The 23,778-nt window shown below is 40.3% G+C and overlaps 2 protein-coding genes across 6 annotated transcripts in view; one reads left to right on the top strand and one right to left on the bottom strand.

Moving 5' to 3' along the window:
- LOC117745179 (transmembrane protein 65-like) overlaps positions 1 to 7,998 on the top strand; it is a 28,900-nt gene extending 20,902 nt beyond the window's left edge. For both annotated transcript variants that reach the window (XM_034553301.1, XM_034553300.1), the window contains exons 6-8: positions 1,124 to 1,166; positions 6,330 to 6,435; positions 7,043 to 7,998. In XM_034553301.1, the coding sequence (XP_034409192.1) occupies positions 1,124 to 1,166; positions 6,330 to 6,435; positions 7,043 to 7,189 (296 nt within the window). In that variant the 3' untranslated portion in view covers positions 7,190 to 7,998. The remainder of the gene's footprint in view (positions 1 to 1,123; positions 1,167 to 6,329; positions 6,436 to 7,042) is intronic.
- mboat1 (membrane bound O-acyltransferase domain containing 1) lies at positions 2,520 to 22,461 on the bottom strand. 4 transcript variants are annotated; one of them, XR_004611214.1, is made up of 14 exons: positions 22,190 to 22,461; positions 21,599 to 21,744; positions 21,214 to 21,291; positions 20,071 to 20,166; positions 17,713 to 17,768; positions 17,484 to 17,538; positions 16,275 to 16,467; positions 15,797 to 15,989; positions 15,552 to 15,655; positions 15,355 to 15,419; positions 15,108 to 15,240; positions 14,458 to 14,609; positions 12,907 to 13,863; positions 2,520 to 2,534 (listed from the first exon to the last, which is right to left on the bottom strand). XR_004611214.1 is itself a non-coding variant. In XM_034553297.1 (13 exons), exons 1-13 carry the CDS (start codon positions 22,283 to 22,285, stop codon positions 13,656 to 13,658), a joined length of 1,575 nt encoding a protein of 524 aa, XP_034409188.1. In that variant the 5' UTR covers positions 22,286 to 22,461; the 3' UTR covers positions 10,950 to 13,655. The 4 variants fall into 4 exon arrangements, 3 of the variants coding, with proteins under 3 accessions (XP_034409188.1, XP_034409190.1, XP_034409189.1); XM_034553297.1 differs by lacking the exon at positions 2,520 to 2,534 and having other exon boundaries at positions 10,950 to 13,863; XM_034553299.1 differs by lacking the exon at positions 2,520 to 2,534 and having other exon boundaries at positions 10,950 to 13,863; positions 22,363 to 22,437.
- Positions 22,462 to 23,778: the final 1,317 nt, after the last annotated feature.

The following is a 23,778-nucleotide window of genomic DNA, read 5'->3' as shown; positions in this document are numbered from 1 at the left end:
GCAAACTCCAGGCGAGCTGTCATGTGCTTTTTACTGAGGAGTGGCTTCCGTCTGGCCACGCTACCAAACAGGCCTGATTTGTGGAGTGCTGCAGAGATGGTTGTCCTTCTGGAAGGTTCTCCTCTCTTCATAAAACAACACTGGAGCTCTGTCAGAGTGACCATCGGGTTCCTGGTCACCTCCCTGACTAAGGCCCTTCTCCCCCGATCGCTCAGTCTGGCTGGGCGTCCAACTCTAGGAAGAGTCCTGGTGGTTCCAAACTTCTTCCATTTCCAGATGATGGAGGCCACTGTGCTCATTGGGACTTTCAATGCTGCAGACATTTTTCTGTACCCTTAGCCAGATCTGTGCCTCAATACAATTCTGTCTTGGAGGTCTACAGATAATTCCTTGGACTTCATGGCTTGGTGTATGCTCTGTTATGCACTGTCAACTGTGGTACCTTATATAGACAGTTGTGTGCCTTTCTAAATCATGTCCAATCAACTGAATTTAGCACAAGTGGACTCCAATCAAGGATGATCAGTGGAAACAGGATGCACCTGAGCTACATTTTGAGTGTCATGGCAAAGGCTGTGAATACTTATGTACATGTTATGTTTTCGTTCTTTATTTTTAATAAATTTGCAAAAATTTGCAAAAAACAGTTTTCTCTTTGTCATTATGGGTTGTTGTGTGTAGAATGTTGAAGAAAATAATGAATTTAATCCATTTTGGAATAAGGCTGTAACATAACAAAATGTGGAAAAAGTGAAGCGCTGTGAATACTTTCCGGATGCACTGTATATTTTCTCTGTGTTTTTTGTATTTATAAAAGAAGATGAGGCTTGATGTGTAATTATCGAGCTAAATGTTATTACTATTTGTATTTCTGATGCGCATGTAATGTTACTACACTATTCTTATTCAGTTCATCTTTTGTCCTAACATCACGGCTTCTTATCATTTTTTGATAATAAGGGGAATTCATTTCCCAGATGACTCCAGCTACATTCCTCTGAGTGGTTCATGGGAAAGTGTATTTTTAATATGACGGATTCTGTGTCTTGTGCCTTTTCGCTGTTGTTGATACAAATATATAAATTTCCAAACTCATTTTGTAAACGTGTCGCTTTCTCTACAGCTGCTGCCCTCGGCAACCTGGTGTCTGATCTGGCAGGACTAGGGTAAGAATTACACACACACACACACACACACACACAGACACAGGCATGCTACTTTCACCCTTAAAGTTCTACAGGTGATTACACCAACACTGTTTTTATCACCCCAGTCATACACACATTATGATATACAAAGAGAATGAAGGTAAAGGTTCGCCATCTCACCCCACTCACTTTGGTGAAGGCTCAGTCATTAAAATTGCTCAACGTTACACGGTAATTATTGAATAAGCCCAGAGGAAGATGAGCACAGGCAGCAAGGGAGAATCACCATGAACAGGAGTCCCTTCTTATTCATCGCAATAACCCAACGTTCCTCACAGACTGGAACGTTGGGTTATTGCAATGAATAAGAAAAGCCAAATAATGTAAACGTATCAGACAGTCTGAAAAAGGTGTGCATGAGGAGAGAAGTATGCAGCCCAACTCAACACTGAATCATATGTTTACAACTACAGAAAAAAATAACTACAGTAGACTATACTGTAGAACTAAATATTGGTGTTAATCTAGTTATCAAACCATGTTGAGGACATTTACTTCAGTGTGATGCACATAAAAGCAATCATAATAAATTGTTATGTGCACTATGTTCCTCATTTACTCAATCGTACTTACATTACACTGGATGTTGTTGTACGAGGCGTTGGGAAGAGTTAATGCAACATTATTTATTTAAGGTCTGAAAGCAGTCGCCTCTGATTAGGCACATTTTGTCAACCTGTAATGTATTGACATCAATTCTGGGTTTCTGCGTTGTCGAAGTAAATGCATTTTGTATAGTATATTGCATTGATATAATTAAGGTTCTCATCTTCAGTCTTAACTCTTAATACAAGTCATGATTCAAGTATATTGTTTTCGACCTTCATTGTATTACATTTCCACTGATGGAAATAAAACAAAAATAATCTAGAGACCGTTTCCTCTTTTCCACCGGAGCAATGGAGTACAACTGAATCAGAGCGACGCACGTGATCACATTTGGACAATAAAAGCATAATGATGCATCAGAAGTGGAAGCTGATTATTCTTCAGTCAGTTTTGGATCGATTCAAACGATGGCAACGCAATGGGTTCAATCAGCTGATTCGTGGCTGTTGTCCACTTCAGAGTCGCCACAGAGATAATTAGCTTCCTAACCTCCCTAAGCAAGCTGCTGGTTGTATTTAAGTGAGTATTGGGGATACAACAGAAAATAACCCTCTCTCTCTCATTTAAATACAGAGAAAGTCTGTAAAACGGACACGCTAATAAAAAGAGAGACAACAAGAGAGTGCTGTTGTTTTTGCACCGTTTTAGTGTGATGGATTAGCTCAATTGTTCTGGCCTCTGGAAACACTCTCAGTGGACACACACACACACACACACCTCTGTGTGAGCGTACATATCAGCCACTCCATCATAATGGGGAAGTAGAGTCCCTGTGGCCAGTTTGTGAAGGTGAGACTCGATTAGAGCAGACAAGAGGCTTTTTTTCTATGTTGATGGAAACCAGTGAGTGTGAAGGCTCTCTGTCTGCTACTGGGTGTCAGTGGAGCTCCTGAAGGAGTCATACCATCCCTGCAAGATTTGCATCACTGTTTATGTTTATTTCAAAAGTTCACAAGCAATAAAGCCTGTGATTTGGATCGCTGTGGCAGTCGGTGGCAGTCGGGAGCTGAAGAGGAGGCGCAGTAGATTGGAGGTACTTTTGTCAGAAGCTGACGGATGAGGAGACCCCAGATGCCGCTTTGCTGTAAACTTGTTGCATTTTCATTTGGTTTGCATTTCAACATTGAATTGTTTTTTTTGGACCCGACTGCTACTCCCCCAGCTTGGATCTTTCTAAGTTTTCCTGAGCATGAATGGCTTATGCAATTAGCTGTTGCTGCAACTAATTCATATTTTCTGAACATTTGTTCAAAACCCAAAGATATTCAATAGAAAGACCAGCTAATTTAACATTTTGCTATGGTGAAAACAGTTAATTCTTGGCCTTTTTTGCTGGAAAAACGACTTTAACGAAAAACAAATTATCCTTTTATTTTGCTGATTTGTTTGAAAGTTTTTCTGTTGATCGACATATCCGTTAATGGACTAGTCTTTGCAGCTCTAGCATGTACTCGTTACTGTTCTCAGCCTTTCAGTGTCCTCGCTAACCGCACATTAATTATGAGTCCGTCCATGTGCCCATAAATTTGCTTTTTATGTTTTAGTTTCCTGCAGTTGGCTTGGTTTACACTCTCACTCCGAGCAAAACCAACTTCAATTCACTTGGAAGCGGATCAACATCCCTATTTGGGTGTAATGATTAGTTTTTAGAATTGTTCTCGCCTGCCAAAACGAACCAAATGAAAAGCTCACGCGTGAACCTCAGCTTCCTTTAGTTCACATTTGCTCGAAAGACTCAGGAAGCGGTGGAACTAGTAGGAGAGGATGTGTGACATGTGCACATGCACAGCTGACCCTGAAGGACTCCCAGTGGAAGTCAATGGAACCAGCTTCCTCCTGCTAGACTGGTTCTCTCAGTCAGGAAGTCAAACGGCACAAATCAACGTAGTCAATACAGCACGTTCTGGAGTCTCTTGGGTCAATACTGCAGCGATTACATTGCAGTGATTGTTTGCAAAGCTCCCACTCAACGTCTGCCTTCCTCAACCAAGAGACAGTGACTGAGCTCCGCTGCTCTGACTCCCTGCTATAAAATGTCCTGTGTGTGTGTGTGTGTGTGTGTGTGTGTGTGTGTGTGTGTGTGTGTGTGTGTGTGTGTGTGTGAGAGCAATCTGTGCAACTATGTCCACATATTGGTTTGTGTGTAGGGGTTCATGCTTGGGTGGATTTGTAAGATTTGACAGATGTACCAGCTCAACCTCGTTGAAGTCCATAATTTAGCTCATGAGTCATTCTGACCGCTCGGCCTGCACGGCTTCGTTTCAGCTGCTGTTGGCGTTCCTTATGGACACAAGACAAGACGGACAATAAAGCATCAATAGCTTCAGCCAAGTTAGAAAAACAGGACAGAAAAACGTATATTAGTGGGCTCTAGGGATTAAAGACGCAGGTCCCAAATTTGAATGGTCTTACTTGACATTTCTAATGCGTGTTGGGTCGGAGCATATTTATGAATGAAAGTATGGTTGATAGTTACATGTATCAGGAGGATTGACAGAGGATGCTTCTTCATCCACCCCCTTAGGGAAAGCCAAGTTTGTTTGCCTTCCTCTGAGGAGGTTTAAAGCCCCGTAGCTGTTACAGACGATTGACACTCCAGTAACTCTAACTCTAAACACACCATATCTACCATCAATCGTAGCTCCTATCTGTCATTGTAACCTTTTTGATCCTGATACTTCTTCCCCCTTTACTCATCTTGATGTACAGGCCTACCACTGCTCTCTGCATCAAAGTGTTTCCTAGATAACTCCAGCAATATGAGAGCAGCAGCTATTTAAATCCAACAGTTAGTTATTGCCCCCTGATGATGATGTTAATAGATTCTCTTGTTGTTCCAGGAAGGTTTTTTTTATTGCTTCTAGTGCACCCAGGCTGAGTTTCAGCCTTCTGTCTGCTTCTCACACGCGAGTCTGGGGCTCAGAAATGATCCATCCAAATGTAATAATGTTAGTGTTTGGAGAACTGCCGGTATTTTATTTTCTGATGCTGCCCGTAATTCTTTTGCCATCTTCAGTTGCAAATATGTGAAATATTTGGACTGGATTTGACACAAAGGCAGGTGTCTGTATCATTGCTCCATCAAGGTATGATGCATTTTAATTGTACCATGAATATGAGAGTCAGTGTTTGGATGGACAATGAGAAGAGCAATATCCAATAATGATATGTATGATAGTTTATATATAATTATTTGCTTATTTTCTGCATTATTTATTTGGATTTACCTGTAACGATACAAATTGTAAAAGTCTCTCCTAAATAACTTTTACCATTTCTGTTTTTACTGTGATGAAAGGCTCTTGCCATCAGACACACACACACACAAACACACACACTGGCTTCCTCTCCTCATCTCCTTATCTCCTCTCAAATAGCTTGCTACACATAACTCCCCTGACTCTGCAGCTCCAGCTGCAGCTTATTTGTGTGTGCAGTGAACTGAGGAACCATTAGTGCCAGTCACTGGACCAGGACCTGGATCCAAATGTATTCATTTATTTTATCATCCTGGGACTGCTTGACATGCTCTCTATTTATTTGTGTTGCTCCTGCTGGTCACATGGCAGTAAGGTGCAGCAGTTCTCCATACACTTTCGGTTTCAGTTATTATGTTCATAACACTGTTAGGTGGGCAAACGACCTCGGGCCCCGGACCCGAGGTCGTTTGTGAGAAAACTGTCTACGGGACATAAACTAAATTGTGGCTGAAGCTATTTTTCAGTTCCACTGAACTCCCCATCTACACATCTATACACTGTGTCAGGGATCCACATAACTGACAATTGAAATAAACAAGTTTTGCATGATTGATCAGTTTCTGTCTCTGTTGCTTAGTGAACACTATTCTTTATCTGCTACAGTCTGCCTTAGTTCGGTCATCTGTGGGAAGCACTTCTTTCATTTATTCACACTGGAGTTTATCTCTCTCTCTCTCTCTCTCTCTCTCATTGTTCTGTTATTAGAGATGATTAGCAGATTAGCATCCTGCTGGTTTTATGAAAGATGACATCCACACGGTGCAGACTGGATCATTGATCTGCAGATTTATTTACTGGTTTACGTTATTATTAAATACTTTGGACATTTACATTGCCATGTAGTTTAATGGATTATGACATTTAATGTAGAAGAGCATCTGAGACCAAACAAACGCGAATGAATGGCTGTACATTTATTTTAAGTACAAATTACACCAGGAACACAATTGTAATATTGTGAGTGTACCTCCTTGTTTTTATTTATTTCCATAAGTAATTGCTGCCATGTTTACAGGATGTTAATAACATGTCGTTTAATTCACATTGGAATAGAATGCTACGCTTAGAGCCAAGGACTTCACGGCTGTATGTATGCAGTGGTTATATTTATCATTGTGCACATGACCTTTATGTCGACCACGTTATGTCGACCATCTGGTGAATTTCCTCATCAGAGCACCTTAATGGGCCACAGATCAGAAGTCATTGATGTTGTTACTGTAAGTTTGAGTCTGTCTCTTCCTCTCTTTAGTCTGGCAGGTTATGTGGAGGCCTTGGCGTATCGGCTGGGAATGCAGATTCCCGACTTAAGCCCCAAACAGGCCGACATGTGGCAGACCAGAGTCAGCTCTCACTCGGTCAGTAGCCTCACATTGTACTGCGCGCGTGTGTGTGTGTGTGTGTGTGTGTGTGTGTGTGTGTGTGTGTGTGTGTGTGTGTGTGAAGGGCAGACAGACAGACAAGAGCCTATCAGACTAATAAACACTCAACATAAACATTCCTCATTCACAGTGGATATTATTGGAGCTGTCCCAATCAGCATTTGAGGGATTCAATTTGTTGTGTAATACATGAACATCAAACCAGGTACAGTGACAACCGGAGCACAATAAGTTTTAATATGCTGTGGCCGCTGAAGTGGGAAATGTAATTATCTGTAATTGGAATGAGTGAGTAGTCGAGCACTGAAAGGCTCTTCTCTGAGAGTGAATGAAAGGTCGTGCCGGTTGTATTTTATTGATCAATCTCACAGTCCAGGTTCTGCATGAATAAAATGTGCAATAAAATAATGATGAATCTTCCTTGTTGATTGATACATTTAGACCAAACTTGTCCTAATAGTTACATTATTTTTAAATAGAGTACAATACAAATGCACAGTTTGATTAAAAAGTCAAATGTAAGCAGTTCATTTAGTGTTTTTGTGTGGAATATTTATTTATCTGTAATATTTCCCTTTTGCAGGGCAAAGCCATTGGTGTCGGCATCGGCTGTATCCTCGGCATGTTTCCTCTTTTTTTCTTTAAGGATGATGAGAAGAAAAAAGCCAAGATGGAAAAAAAGGAGAATACACAAGCGCCGCCTGCTCCAACCGAGAGCAGCGAAAACTGAACTGAACGAGACAAATTCTATTGGGAGTCCATTAGAATACTTTAAACTGGGACTGATTGCGCCTGTCTGGTGGACTGGAGTGTGTGGAAATGTAATTGAACCCGTTTACGATCTAGTCGTCGTCGGTTGGCCCAGTCAAACTATCAAAGGTGTTCTGAAGAGGATTTTAGATATTATTTGATTGTATACTTTGAACTTAAGCACAGCGACCTGACAGTCTCTTGAAGAAGCCAGAAATATTCATTGGACCGCTGCTACTCCGGCTATTGCACCGTGACCTCACTTATCTTGTCTCTCATTTATCTAAAACACACTGCAGTGGCCTCTGAATATGTAAACGTCTGACTGTAGATGGTAATAAACCAATGCATGAGGATTAAAAAAAACACTTTCAGAGCTCTTACATAACAAAAGTATCGTATATGGCATTTTGACATTGAAGGTTTCTCGTACATTTTCAGAAATCCTTTTAATTAATGGAAGACGACTGAACAAAGAGGCACCCCAATAACTTTATTCAGCAGTGTTAAACTAATTCCTTGTCAGTTTACGATGCACCCTTCCACATCAAGTACATTACTCTAAAGTTTTACAAGCATGTCTTCCCTTTTGATGAAGTCAAAGTCTTAAAAGGTCCCACCTACCTGTCTCATTTAACAATGCAGGCTGTTAAATATGTAACGCCTGCTAGCTGCTTCTTTACTTATTTAGATTTTGTTGCTGAATTTACTTCGAATGATGTGCTGCGTGATGATCACTGATGTTCTGGCTCCAATACAATCTGATTTATGTCACACCTCTCCCGGCCAGCAGGTCTCGAGTCCAGTTGTTGTTATGGAGCCTGACTTCCAACCACAGCTCACTGGATGGTTTCAATTTGACGACACAGTAAATTAGACGATTTTTATCTTTTTTGTTACCTATCGTTTCTATTAACACTGACACTATGACATGTTCTCCTCCACCCCATTTGTGTACTATATTGTCTCTGCTCTACTGCCCTCTGCTGGCTGGGATTCAGAGGAAGTTGAAGACTGAATCATCAGTCATTTGCTTTTCCTGTTTAGTATTCAAGCCCCTCTTTATCTCTTTGATTATTGTTTTTGACAAACAAAGTAATCTGCAGCATCCTTCAGGCCAAGTCTATCCATCACGTAGTGCATCCAAGTCTTAATTCAGCTGTCAGCGAGCTGTTCCTCATTCATCTTTGGAGGAGTTTTGTCCGTAACCTGCTCGTCACGGGTTGCTCATCTCATCCGGACTGAGGAATGTTGTTCATGCCGTTGAATCTGAAAGGAAGCAACTACGTGTCACTGAATGGAATTTTCCTCGCAGAAAATGTATTTATTTTTGTTATACACATGGATGTTCTCACTGTATATTCTCTTTATCTTAAAAGACAGTAAAGGATAGACGATATGTGTGAGCACAAAACACCTTTTCTTAGTATGTTTTCAACAGGAAGGACTTACAGCCCATGACTCAACCTGCTCTGAAGACTTACTCTGTATGAGATTGTTCTAATGATTTATTATTTGGGAAACAGTGATGACAATGAAGAAAATAATTAAACATATTTATGTAGTTAGGATTTTTCATCTGATTGCTTGATTTCCACATTGCATGCACTGCTAATAAAACAAAACCCTATTGTACATGTTTTCTGTGTAAGAATCATACAAATGTCCTAAAATGACGTATTGGATCCAAATCACGAGAGGTGATTTAAAAACAAATAACTTGATTAACGTGCAAATAAAAAATGTATTGACTGCTGTGATGAAAAAATATGTATTTTATGGCACATTTAAAACTAAGTTTGTTTTTGTGTATCTGCAGAGGATTTTGGCATTTTGGACAGTGAACGTATGTTATGATAAAACTGCTTGATGGGCAACGTGATGAAAGTAATAGAAGCAATTAGCATTGGATCATTAAATAGCCGGTCTGAGTGTTTTAAGTCCGTCTTTTATGCATACTTAGTCATGGTAAGAAAATATCGTCTCAGTCTCAAAACACTGTAATTTGTTGGTTATTATCTTCACTTTACACTGCATCACTGAACTTATTTAATCCTTATTTTGAAAAAAGGTAACGTTAAATCCCAGATGACTGAAAAAGTAACTATTCTTCACTTGTTGCCTCCTTGGTGTGTGAACTGCAGTAGCCGATGTCGTAGGACTTGAGTTAAGGACCTTATTTATCCGCTGAGTTTTTTGTGCTATTATAATTTGATGATATTTCTTTTGAAAGTTCTTTTGAAATCATGTTGTGTGCTCATGGTGCTGAAAAGAAGATTATTTATTTCTGGCAGTGGTATTTTTTAAAGTATATATTCAGGATGTGTTCTGTATACTTGTAAGAAGAGGTACATTACAATTATTCATTAGGATAAATACAATATAGGGGAAATGGAGTAGAGAATAGGGGTCTGTTTTTTTATTTTATTCATAACCTGGCTGCCTGGTGTAGACTTTCCCAGTTCATTCTGCGCTATCAAATAGCAGATTTTAGTTTATGGCACATGTAATTCATCCTTATGGATTGTGTTGTTTATCTGTTCATGTGTAAGTTTGATTCAAAGTCAAAACAGGTGATCTTTTAACTCAAATGAGTGCACAACATCTTATTATACAGGCTGAGGCAGGTGAGATATCTGTATTCAATACTGTCACATTGATACATTCTTCTTAACTAAACTGATGTGATATTTACTTGCTTCTGGTGATTGAAAACTGTCTAATTATGTTTGCAAATGTTGAAATTATCCCGCCTGAACAGGTGCATCAGGAGAGTCAATCAACCACAGTATACACACTCACACACACACACACACACACACACATTGGGAGGAAGTCTAATCAGGCAGATAAAGTGAAAAGACCTGTGGGTGAGCTGCCAGTATCACAAATTAGGTTTAACACAAAAGGTTCATTAGGTTTGTCTTACTAAATGAGCTTTTTCTTTTCTTTTTCTTTTATTAAAAGAGAAAGCATTAACATTGGCTGCTGACATCAGTTCACTGGAAGAAGATAACATGCTGGATCAAGCTTTTTTTTGTCGCTACCTATCATAATCCTTTCTCTGCAACATTTTAGCATTAAGAAAATATGATATTCAAGTCACTCATTTATTATTTTTTTACAGGTCATAGTTTAAATGTTCCAAGTAACCTGTGTTTATAGAAGGGACATCATTAATATGATACACTAATACATAACACAATAACTGAATCAGTGCTGTGTTCCTGTTTGTTATCTCATTTAATTTGACTTTTCCTGAAAGTGTTAAAGATTTAATCAAATGATCATATGAGACAGCAGTGAACTAACTACCAGACATTTGTCTGAAAAAGGTACTGAGGGGTTCAAATACTGATGCAGATGTATTGATATACGAGATAATCTGCAGGTACTTCAAATGAAATGTGTGTAGATTCTTACCTTTCATAACAATTCTAATTGCTTTATACATTATTGCTTTTTTGAAAATGAAAGCTACTGCAAGTAACTGGATCGTTCTGGGTCTACGTGGCTCAATAAGAAAACCTTCTTCACCATGTTATTAAACCCGATTAAGTATTTCACCATCTTTTCTTTTTCCTTAACCTAACTAAGTATTTCACCATCTTTCTAATGTAGCTCTTAGGACCCAGATTCACTAGAGATAGTCACTGAAGCTTTATTTGTTACTCAACTCTTTTTACACCATTGACTCTTTCCTCCATGTAAACAATACTAAAAAGGAGCAACACACACTCTCACAGTCATTATATTTTATCATGAATACATATGCAAAAAAAACAACATACAAAACACTTATAATCAGTATTAAGTCATTCAAGTAGCTGCTCATGTTGACAACACAGCCATTATATGTGCCATCGTCGCTCATTTCCCTGCACTAAAGACACATTACAAACATGCAAACTATACAGTGGAGCGAACATTTTAATGATAACAAAAAACATTTACGGGTTACAGTTTTTTCCATTTCAGTTAATAAAGGCTTTTTTTTACACACAAAAACATTTTATTATAGCAAAACGATACTTGGGAAGAGCTTTTAGACGACTCAGCTTTCACAGTGGCTGTGATGGGGATTTGTTCTAATTAGCGAGTTAACAATAGTAGAATTTGGAAGTTCTCCCCTTCTTATTTCCTTTAAAATCTTAAACAATCTGGTATTTATTTAATAATGAATGTTAATTTAATGCATACCCCTTCCCTCATGTCAACACGTGGGTCCTTCTTGAAATTTAAGTGTGATTGAGCTATGAGAAAGAAGTGTGATTTCTATATGACCAAAAGTAAACTCTGTCCTGGTAACAATGTCTGGTCTTTGATATTTGTTTTCTTTCATAATCATGCTCTACTCTGAGGCTTTTTATATTCAAAACCAGAGGGTTGGGTCAATATGTAAACTGAGCCAAAACAGGCAAATCCAAAAGACAAATTTGTCCTGCAGTCAAAGGTTAGCGAATAAAGATTGTGTCTCCAACATAATTCAACAAATGAGCGTGCTGAAATGTCTTTGTTTTTCCTTTCAAAATAATATTCTTGCATCGCAAATTGTTAGCATCGTTAGCACAACTTATTTTAAACAAACCCATAAATATAGCTAAAAAACTAACATGGCTTACAACAGCTAGAACCATTAATATCAAACCATTGTGCCACTTTTAAAACTACCAATGCTCCCAAATCTCTCATAACGTCTTGATAACAAAAGAAAAGCAAGAATTTAAAAAAAGTTGAATGTACCTTATTGTTCACCATCATCTAATCATAAGCGTCACCTTCTGATTCATCAACCGTGATTGTGCTAAAGTAAAAGATAAGGCAGGGAAGATATTGTGAATGGTGTTACGAAATTGTAATATCAGTGGGGGAAGAAATGCTTTCAGAGTTGTATGAAGTTCGCATTGGGAGATGCTGCAGCATGGCATCAGTCCACGAAGTCAGTACGGAACAAACAACCAGCAGATGTCTCTGCAGCTCTGGTAAATCTGGAGTCTTCAAATGTCTTTCTAACACAGAACCGCACAACGGAAACAGCGAAGAACAGAGAAGAAATACATTTGATTTTTAAATGCCTATTTTTGCCCACATTTTCCATTCTTTGAGGTTGCAATTCTTCCCCCCCCCAAAAAAAGTATATTTCCTCTCAGTTCCACCACAGCTTTTTGTTCAGATACTCTCCATCATAACAGGTAACCAGCCCCATTCACATGCTAAAGTACTAACACATTAAGAACTATGTCGCTGTGAAATTCAAAAGAGATCTCAGAGGGAAAGTGGACTGACGACGCTCATTAAATCATTGAACATATGCTCATATATGCTTTTTTTTTATCACTCGTTACAATCGTGCAATGCAAAAACAACTCACGCACAAGCTTGCTGTTGTAACAGCACACCGTTGATTTCTTTAAACGTTTGCTAGCTTTTCCTTTCATATTCAAAATGGTATCCCTAAAGCCCAGGATGGATGATCCTGAGCAACTATGACGTGTCCACTTGTTCTTCAGTGGTCAGGTCTCCTCACCTGGAGGAGCTGCCAGCCTGCCTTAAAAGACTCCATGGGTCACTTTCACTGGACGGTTTGAGAGCTGCATGCTCTAATTGGTATTTCAAGTGTCGTTCCACTCAGTCAGTGCACGCTAACAGTGGGAGAAGCACCAACGCAGTCCACCGTTTGTTTAAGCCAGGGTCCACACACACACACACACACACACACACACACACACACTCACACAGGGTCAGTGGCAGAGGTTAGTGGGACATATAAGTAAAACGATTACACACACACATACAAACCAGGGCTCTCTCTCTCTCCTCTTGGTATGCTCTTTTGTTGTGGCCACACAAGAGCAGCCATTGTATGTAGACAGTGACCAAGTACGAGCCTGCCGAGGAGAGAGTATGGAGCATATTTGTGTTCCCAGTGTCCTGGCATTTGTGGCCTGTTCATGAGCTGCTCTCCCACTGTGCTGGCTCGGATCCCACCAATTGGCAGGACGGCGCAGATAGAGGACGAGACATAAAGTGAGCCTCCTTTCTGTCTCCACACTGTTGCATTGTTGCCGGAGCAGGCAGGCTGGTGTTGCGATGGGCCTCGAGGGAGGAGAGTGGACGAGAGTGGGGGCAGGTGGAGGCCAGCGTCCTGGTGGTGGTACCGCAGATGTTCCCTCAGCTAATGTTCGTCTTTGCCAGTTTGCCTGCTGTGCTTTTGTTTGCTGTGTTGTCTTAGAATCAGAATCAGGTTCTGGTCATCGTTAATCTTTCACTATCCCCATGTACATTCCGGAGCCATAGGATATGTATCTGTATTGTCCCCCCCCCCAAAAAAATAAATAATGTTTTCTCGTTTCAAATTGGCGGATTGCTCTTTATGGATATTCACTTGTCTTTGAGAGAACACCCTCGACTGAGAGCCTGGTAAAAGAGTGTGAAGAGGGGATTTGTCAATCTACTTTGCCATTGTTGTTGGAGTGAACAGGCTGGCCCTGTGTTGAGCACGGTGACGAGGAGGAGGAGGAGGAGGAGGAGGAGGAGGAGGAGGAGGAGGAAGAAAACCTTTTGGTGGTGGCAGAGGGTTCACTGGGTTTGTGTTTCCAATGCAGGGCGATCGCAGCCAGAATGCTGATTATGTGAACATGGAAGTACATGGACCTAAAAAGAAAAACAGAGAATAACTTCGGTCATTAATGTACTGTGAGTCAGTCAGAAAAAAAAAGGGACATGACTAAATAAGCAGGCCATCAAAAAAACATGTTTAAAACAAAAATAAGAACTATTTATTCGGAAATGTAAAAAAAAAAAAAAAAAAAGGATTTGTGGTGTTTGATGAATTTTGATGGTAATTTATCCCAATTTTCTGACATTCAGAGAAAATAATTGACAAATTGACAATTACATTATTTTAGTTACAGCCCTAATTAACATACACTTTCCCTTTAATCATTTAGACTAGAACTCTGCGGTGGAAGAAATTGTAAGTAGTTTGTTGGGTGCACTGGTACTCATTTCTCATAACCACATCTCACTGTTTCCATCTGCTCACGTAAAGGTTTGTGCAAACTTCAATAGAGAGGCTGTTAGCTGAGGACTTGCATCTGCAGGACAGATGTGCATAGACTTCTAAACGCTCTTTAAATGCATACTGGACAACATGATGCCGAGATGATTACAAGATGGGTGTCGCACCATTGCGGCGAGCACGAATTGGGCTTCAGAGGTTAAGTAGTATTAGAAAGCATAACGTACCTGTAATAAACCAAAGTGGGCTCTACTGCAAGAAGAAGAAAAGGCATAACAGTGTAGCAGATGGCCAGCTGAGTAGCTGCCCAAGTTAAGATGTCGTAACCCAGCTTCAAGCCTCTGAAGCCCAGAAAGTAGTGGCGAACAGACTTCCGTACCTGGTGGAGAGAGACAGGTGAACAGAGAGGGATACAGTTTATAGATATTGATAGGATTGGTGTGTTTAAGCTATGCAGTTGATGGAAGTCAAGTAACCCAATTATGTTAGGTTTCTTCCCTTTTTTCCCTGTCAAAGGTTATTTTTGGGGAGTTTTTCCTGATCCGATGTGAGGTCCTGGGACAGGCATGTCGTATGTGTACAGATTGTAAAGCCCTCTGAGGCAAATTTGTAATTTGTGGTATTGTGCTATACAAAATAAACTGAATTGAATTGAATTGAATTGAATTGAATGTTACATGACAATAATTTATTACCACCAGCTTTACGATCTTCTCTTTTACGACTTGCTCCACCGCCTTAAGACGCCACAATATCCGATTGAAAGTTCAGCCAATAGCTTTTATGAATTTTCATAAAGCTATCAAAATTACAATATTTTCTTTTAGTTGTACACTGGCGTACTCCTTCGAATTTCCAGCGGGGTTAGAGTACTCACAGCTCGCGCCGCCATGGTGATGGGGATGGCAGTGATGAAGGTGAAATAGTAGCCCGGATAAACACCGTGCCACAGGGCAGACAGGAAGAAGGTCAACGCCAACCTGTGCTTAGGGGCTCGGTCATAACACACCCTGAGGACATGAGAGGAGTCAACCGGATTCAGAGGAGTTCGTGAAATGGAAAGCGGAGTAAATGTCTTTCTGACTGCATTCATGAGTATCGAAGTTCACATTTGCAGCACTTACGTTTTGAGCCAAATGCCTGTTCGAATGTTCCAGTTGTCTATAAACGCCTTGAAGCTGGTCGCGGTCTGAAAAAAGATCAATAAATAACGAAAAAACACACTAAGTCATTGCCGATTTCCACCAACATGTACGTGCATGGAACTTCACACTTTAAAGAGTTGTTATGTGTTTCGAAGCCTATGAAACATTGAGGATACCTCAATCCCTAAAATGTTGAGGTTACAGATGAGGTCCCAAGATGGCTTTCCATTTTCATCCAACCCCAAGAAACCATAACCTGCAGCGTTGTTGACTGCATCAGCTGACAGGACAGAAGAAAATGAAAATCACATGACTCCTAAGGCAATAACGATGCAGCTCATATCTACATTGTATTCCCCCCTAACAACTAGCTAACTACAACTGAAACACACACACACACACACACACACACACTGCTCACCTAGTGTCCAGGCGAAGTAGAATTTGGGCCTTGCAGCTTGTATAGAGAAGAAGGCGTAGGTGAGCCTTGTGAGGAACGGGGCTTGGCTGACAAAATGGGGGTCCACGTTGAGCGTTATCGGCAAAGACCGAGTCACAGTGAGGAAGAACAGCATGCATCCGCTGCAGATCAGTAACTTTCGACAGACGGCGCTCTGCACAGAAAACAGATAACTCATGAGCAGCGATGGAAACACAGATTACGAATGGGCACGATGGCCACGGATTAATTAAGTCACACCGACATCAGAAACAATGACAGCAGCAGGACTAGTAGCCAAAACTGAAGAATCAGACACCCGAGTCGACAGGAAAAAGCTTAGTGAATATAGAAATTATTAAGAAGACGGCGATTGAGATTAGGCAGATTTAACTGCAGCCGCTGTGTCATTAAGTAAAAGCAGAAGAGGAAGCAACCAGCTATGCATGCATGACTTTACCAGAGGTGATGGGTCCGGGGTCTTATCATAGCCGTTCTGTCCATTGCACGTCCCAAAGTGCTGCCTCAGCCTCCCGCGGATGTGTCTGCCCTCTATGAAGTCTATGTATTCTTTATAGTTACTGCATGGTCCCACGAAGACACTCAGGAAGTTTAGATTGTAACTCAGGTACTCGATGAGAGAAGGCCTCACACTGCAGAAAGAAGAGTGGGTTAAATCTTTTTATTCAACATGGAGAACCTCTTTATTTTCAGTATGATGGAACTTGTTGCATGCCATCTATTTTAAGCTCTGTAAACCTGTACTATTGGTGGGTTGATGACACGTTACATAAGAGTAATATACATTCCGTGAATGACAAGAAGTGACTTTTTAAAACATCACATGGGACAATCCAAATGTTATTAATCAGTTTATGACCAGGAAATCATAAAGAATATTTATTGTTGCCTAAATGAGAAGTTGTGTCCTCCTGAGCTATTGTCTACTACTTCACTTGTTATGCATGCATCACAGCTTGTCTCTAATAATAACAGCACAAGCAGAATTAAAAAGTAGAATCAGAACAAATGTGTTATAAATGTGATATCCAGACCTACAGGGAGCGCAGTAAAGTAAGCTAACGAACACGAGACAATAACTGAATTTAGAGCAGCACAGTTATCACACGAGAGCAACGCTATGTGTCACGATCATTTTTAAATAAGTTTTTAAATTGTATTATGTATATTTTTTAAGATTAATTCTAAAGTGGCATGCGTGGTACACTGATGACTGTGGTTTTAATCGATTCACATGCACACAACATTTTTTATTTTTCATGCAAAAATGATCTTTTCTGAGTTCCCGGCATGCTTTTTACATGAACAAGCTATTCACCATGATTGCATCTGCTTGTCATTGTCCTTCGTGGCTAAAGGAAAAGAAACAGTTATTGTTTTCTTTAAATACGGTGTTAATCCAGATGCAACCTTTTGTGCATAAATACGTTAACAGGGTCATTGGTCCAGATCCACATCAACCAAACATTATAAACTATGCACACCTCAAAGGTCAGATATCAAAGACAAGTCGGTATAAAAGAAGATCATCATTATTCACAGGACACAGTGCTTTGACTAGAAACGTCTATCCGGTGATGTTTCACACTGCAACATAGAATTACTACTGTATAAACAAGACGTGAGTAATTACACAGTAACAACTTACTTAATAGCCAGAGGCTTCTGCTCAGAGGTCAGTTGTTCGGATTTCTTACACATACCTGAAAAACAACGAACAATGTCATCAATAACCTGTCTGGAAATGTTCATTTTGCCACTTTCTTTGACCAAAAATAATAAAAATGAATGGTTAACATTGCAAGTGAATAGAAGGAAGCCATTATTAATGTTAATGCAACACCTGTGCTTGTCCTCCATCTCATCCTCTGCCTTACCGTCATGGAGCTGGAAAGCCAGTGTTGTTATCTTCTGGGTTACTATCATCAGAGGCCTGTGCAGAAGAATAAATAATGATAACTAATGTTAGACAGTGACTCTGTGCAGATGCTGGATGAATAAATCCAAGAAAAGAATACAGTCATCCTGTTTTTAAATGTTGTAAAATCAGGTAATTTTCTTTTTTCTTTGTTTGACCGTTGTTATTATCTTTAGTTATTTCCTTACTGTTGTTTGTTTTTTTCTTTTCTGTTTTACTTTCCTGTTTTCTTCTTCACTATTGTAAATTGACTAAACCATACACAGAAAAATACTTGTATGTCACATTGTTCATTATCATCAATAAAGTATCTACTAAAAAAAGTCAGAAGCAGCTTGTTTGGTCATTTTATTAAATGACTGAGGCTACAGAATGTATTTACCCCCCCCCACCGCCCCCCCCCCCCCCCCCCGTGAATCACTTGATTGTTTCCAACAGTGTCAAGTCAGGTCACGTCTCAATGCAATGCAATTCATTCAAATGTCTTTCACAAGCCAGTAGGCATACAGCCTGACAGCAATATTGTCAAGTTCACAGTGATCCAAAGAAATTTGACGTGTTACAAAGTTGCTTACGCCGATAGAATAATGCACGTAAGAAGATTGAATCCATCTGTAGGTTTTTTACACTTATTTGCTTTTGATACTTAAAACACTGTTATCTAGAACATCAATACAAGATACAGCATAACAATGTTAACGGGGACTCGAGGACATACACTATGTGAAACAATAACTCGTGGTAGTGTTACGTTTCCAGAAGTTAGCCCCTCATGGATACTGAATAGCACTGGAAGTGCAGCGACGGTGGAGGGCATTAAGGTTCTGTACAGTAGGTCTGAAAAGACTAGATCCAAACCCCCACTCCTGGTTTCATTCACAGATAGAGACCTCTCTGTCCCAAGAATGTGTGTGTGTGTTTGTGTGTGTGTGTGTGTGTGTGCACAAAGGCGCACACACACACACACACACACACACACACACACGCACACACACTGTTTCCTGTGTGTGAGCCGGCTGCATTGTGTGGACGGCATGGAAAACCGAGGCAGAGTGGGACCGAGCGGCTGGCAGTGCCAGCTAGTTGGCTCTGGAGAAGCATGTTCAGGGTGCCAGCCAGTGTGTGCAGTTCTCCAACGCTGCAGCCGACAGACTCCGTTTTCCCACAGGGACTCAACTTTTTTTTGACCCAGTTCAATTTCAGTTCTGCTGCCTTGTACAAATTCAGACAGAAACAGCTTATAGAAAAACTCCATGACAAATGGGAGAATAGCAACAAAGCAACCAAGAGAGAACGCAACACAACACACCAAGGGGATAGAGGGCGACAGTAGAAAACAGCGTGTTAGATGAATAGTGCAAACAAAAATAAACCCACTGAGTCTTATTAGCTGTGGGTTATTACACCCAATCCTGTGTAAGTAGCTACACATATGGACACCATCTGTGATTCATCACCATTCATCTTTCCAATATGAAAGCTTAAAGACGCTGGATCTCTTATTCAACATATGACTAAAACAAGGCTGACTCAGATGGCTGATCATCGCCAGAGGCACAGAGTTCAAGTGAGGCTGCAAATTACACACACACCAAAGAACACACACTCAACTAGGTCATCTGCTTCATCTGGGAACCATTCCAGTAAGATAACAGGTACCATCTCAGGCAGTATGGTGACAAAAAACATGTATTCGCAGCTCCATGTTTATATAAATATGTGTCTGTTTTTTTTGGTATTTTTTAGGCCTATTTAAACAAAATGATAACCCGCTTTATCAAAGCAAGCACATGCCATCGTTGTGGAAGCAGCTATGGTTGCAGTTAAAACATGTGGGCAGAATTTGGATTTCAAAATAGTCCTTTTTGATGATGCCATCTTTAATTCATGAAATAACGAGCAATGACAGAGGAGTCACCGGACATCTTTTGTCACCGCTCACTTCTCCTTTTAGCACTTCTTTATGAATATTTTAGAGTCCAAATGTAAGGTTGAAATGAGAAGAAACCCTTCACACACAGAGAAACACGCTAAAGCGTTAACTGCCCACTGCTTTAGAACCAACCGTGTTTCTAAAACAACAAAGTCAAAGTTGCCAGGAGGCAGCAAGTACCTTCACCTGTGAGCGGTGAACAATCCACACTGCTGCTTTTTAATCAGAGGTGCTTTATTGACACAAGGCCGTGACACAGGAGAATGCGCAAGCAGGTACGAACGCAGTTTTGAAAACGTTAAGCGATAACACGAGAACGAGAAGTGACACGCTGTAGCCGGAAAAAGGTGTGGCAAAGAGAAGAGAAGGAGAACAAAAGTTTACCCAGAGAAGTCAGTGGACAGAACTCCATAGTTATAGATGAAGACTCTGCTCACTTGGCACGCTGTCAAGTAGCCCATAGCCGTCACCATGGAATACCTGTGTGCGGAGGAATGAGCAAAAACTAGAATCAGTCTACGGACAATACAGGATGTTCTGGTGACATATGAAGTCCATATAAATATTACAAATCAGCGCTGCCACCTCTTGGTTAATTACTAATCAGCTAATGACATTTATGTCACTACTCGGCTATTAGAAGAGATTACGCAATGTGTAGCACATTGGCAGGATTTGCCAAATACACAGATATGTGTCGGCATTGTTCACTAATTTTAAATTCATGGATGTTAACTGCATGTGCTTTTCTTCAGAAGTGAGCTGCTAGGAATTCAATACTTATGACCAAGTGCTTACTTTCTTTATACATTTTCCTTAAATATGTCTTCATCAGAACATCATTTCACTCATCATATTTGTTGTGGCTACAAACCTTGTACAAAAATGTAGATCTGTAATCTGTATTTGTACTGCTGACTGTTTAACCCCAGGAAATGTGTTGACAAATAGTCACAACTATGGACATTTTAAAACACCAGGGTTATTACTGGACTTTGTGGGGCGAGATACCCTGCACTGCAGTGTTGCAATGTGTGGGAGGGAGTAAATCACGAAAGTAAATCTTTGTTTATCACATTGAAAACGTCAAAAACGGCCTCACCACAACAAATCAATTGTCAGTACAAGAACCATTATCAAAAATAAGCAAACGGCCTCCTCCACCAAACATACTCCTATGACGTAAATAGTCTCCCGGCTGATCTTGCCTGACAAGTTTTCCTTGAAGACAACCGGCAGTAGAACTGCACCGATATCTTAGAAATGAGGTGGAGCAGTTCTGTCATCCGCCTGTCAGCATGTTGACAGATAGACAGGCAGGCCAGTCAGTTCAGTCTTCTTTACATCAGAACAGATTCATGTTTGTCCATAACCAAAAGTATACAGCAGTTTAACTAACTCCCAATGTTTGATATGTTTACGTGTCACGAATTCCACCACCTTTCAGGGCCATCATTTTGTCTCCATAACTTAGCGTTATACAGGATTTTTGTGTGACTTTCCCTTTGCGTTTTGAAGACTACTAACCTGTGTACATTGTTGATATCGGCGTTGATGATGATCAAGTAGCTTGCGAGCACCACTGCCAGGATGTGAGCCGAGTACCTGCAGACAAGGACCAACACGATCTGAAAACGTGCATCATTGCTATTATTTGAGTAATACAGCGTCATTTGTAAAACATTGGTGTGGGCTGTATGTCTGTGTTGTGATGTCATTGCAGCCGAGATACGTTTCCCTCTGAAACCTCTTACTCGTGATCAAATGCCACCATAAACATTTTCTCCTGTGCATCTCCCTTTCTTTCTTTTTACTCCCAACAGAAGATGAGGATGCACACACAGCATTGTACGAGAGAAATGTAACGAAGTATATACTGTGTGAGCATATCTCTGACAGCATCGTACAGTACCATCCAAAGCAGAAGATGAGAAAGACGACGCCCAGGAGGGTGGCCACAGCGTGCCTGACCAGGGGATTGGCATGGCTAGGACTGAGGTAGAGGCGAAACCAGAAGGCAGCCGCCAGGGCAAACAGCTGGCACGCCAAAAAATTCACCTGTGCAGGAAAGAGAGATGGAGATGAGGAGTATTGACACACACTAAAAAAAAAAAAAAAAATTCAACACAATATCTGCTTTTTCATGTCAATAAAACAACTCCTGTTGGGACGTTTTGTGAAACCATGATGTGAGATTATTAAGATGCCTTTCATCTCTTGTAATATAATGTTTAGTTTTGCTAATTTGAGAAGTAGAATATCAAAAACGCTCACGATAAACATCCAGTGGCCTAGTGTTTAAACTTCAGTTTTTACAGTGTGTTAAAAAAAACACCGTAAATAAACAAGGCTTTAACTTAACCCATTGAGATTAGGAACTATCGTGGGCGTCGATACCACGCGACACACGTCAAGTGACAGTGGCAACACAGACAATAAGACAACGAGGCTTGGGAAGTGCTGTACTATGAAATATCATCATAATATGATGAGGTACTCCTACCTGATCAAGAGGAAACCCCAAGTAGTCGCTGACAGGCAGCAGCCAATTGGATCCAGTGGTTTTAACGTGAAACGGACTTTTCACCCGTTCGCCCATCCTGCGTCTAATTTCTTCTGTCGCTGCGTGTTTCCGGTTTAAATTCCCCTTGTTTTGTTTTTTTAATGACTACTTACTCTCTTCTGTGACAGCAATACATTGTAACAAGTCAAGCCAGTCCATGCAGTGACAGGACAGGCATGGCGCGCCCGGCTCTCTCTACTCCTCTCCGCTCCTCAGACTCAGGACCAGTCAAGCCAGGAGGCGACAGAAAGAAAAGACATCGCGTTTCCGGTTGTTGCTTTCAAAATAAAACACGCGAAAATAGGTCTGAGAGTATTCTGCTAAAAATGAAAGCCAATTATTATATTGTGTAATATGTGTAAGTGGAAACCTGATCTGCAGATTTCTTTTTTTTTGCCCACAATATACTCACAGACCATCCACTGCGTGTTTTAGTTTGGCCTGCAATCACTTTCACACACATTTAGATGTTGTATATACCTCGCTTTCCAAAGTGGCGGTGTGTCTTGTGCTTGTGTGTGAAAAACAAATAGACTGCATCGAGAGTAAAGATAATTGTCAAGGAGAAACTTGCGACTGTCAAGAACGATTTAAAAACAACAACATGTGAAAGTCATTTCATGTTACTTCCGGTGTTATTGGGGCTCTTTTTTTTTTAAACTTGGCTGATCACTGGCTTTTACCCCAGTCCTGTTTGAGTGTTTTATCAGGGCCCATGGTGACACAACAAATACTCATTAAACAGATCAAGAAAATGCCTCCTGCTTAGTATGTGTGTTGCAGAGTGTGTGAAGAAAGGCAATCTGTAAAAGGACTCAAAGCTCTTTCCCGAGAGACATATGGGGAATCGATATTTACAATTAATTATTCTGCGGTTATTTCTCCATGTCATAATTAAGGCCCAAATGTCAGGTTTTGTCTAGCAGGATGGTGTTTAAAGTGAGGCACTGGCTATGAAATCAGCTTATAATGTTAGACTCTCATAATGATGAACAATTAATGTGTTATTTAATAGATCCCTGTGTCCTGTCTCCACTCTTGTGCCAGTGGTGACACTGTGATGGGTGAGGTCAGGATAAGCTACACAATAACAGCCGGATAGACATTTAAGTATCTTTTGCTAGGAAGGTTTTTTGGTTGAAGGTCCATGTTGGAACTCAAGCATCCTCAAGCTGAAGGGATGTCTCTTACATCTCTCATAACCCCAAAATGCATAATCTATATACAGGGTATACACATTCTGATATTTTGTAATGTATAACAAACATATTTGTTCTTTAAATCTTATCACATATTTTGTATAGACAATCTTAACTATAAAACTGTCAAAGAAATGTGATACAAATACATCAGAATTGTATTTGAAGTTGAGCTCGATGGTTTTGGTTTTAGTATTATGAATTGGTTGTCTGTGGTGGCCATTTTGGAGTAAATATTGCACTTTTTCTACATTGAATACACACAGAAATTGAGCTATTAACACAATTTGAAGAAATAGCATGTTAGTCTGAAATGTCAAGACTTCTCAG

The sequence above is a fragment of the Cyclopterus lumpus genome, chromosome 16 (genome assembly GCF_009769545.1).
Source record: "Cyclopterus lumpus isolate fCycLum1 chromosome 16, fCycLum1.pri, whole genome shotgun sequence".
NCBI lineage: Eukaryota > Metazoa > Chordata > Actinopteri > Perciformes > Cyclopteridae > Cyclopterus > Cyclopterus lumpus.
This window is presented reverse-complemented; position numbering and strand designations above follow the sequence as displayed.

Bases quoted from the DNA above. Each gene is read 5' to 3' on its own strand.
- mboat1 (XM_034553297.1), bottom strand. From the start codon at position 22,285: ATGGGCGAACGGGTGAAAAGTCCGTTTCACGTTAAAACCACTGGATCC. The intron at 15,990-16,274 runs GTAAAGTCATGC...TTTTCTGTGCAG, and splicing joins CCCCGGACCCATCACCTCTG to AGCGCCGTCTGTCGAAAGTT. The intron at 15,420-15,551 runs GTATCCTCAATG...ATCTTTTTTCAG, and splicing joins TCAACATTTTAGGGATTGAG to ACCGCGACCAGCTTCAAGGC.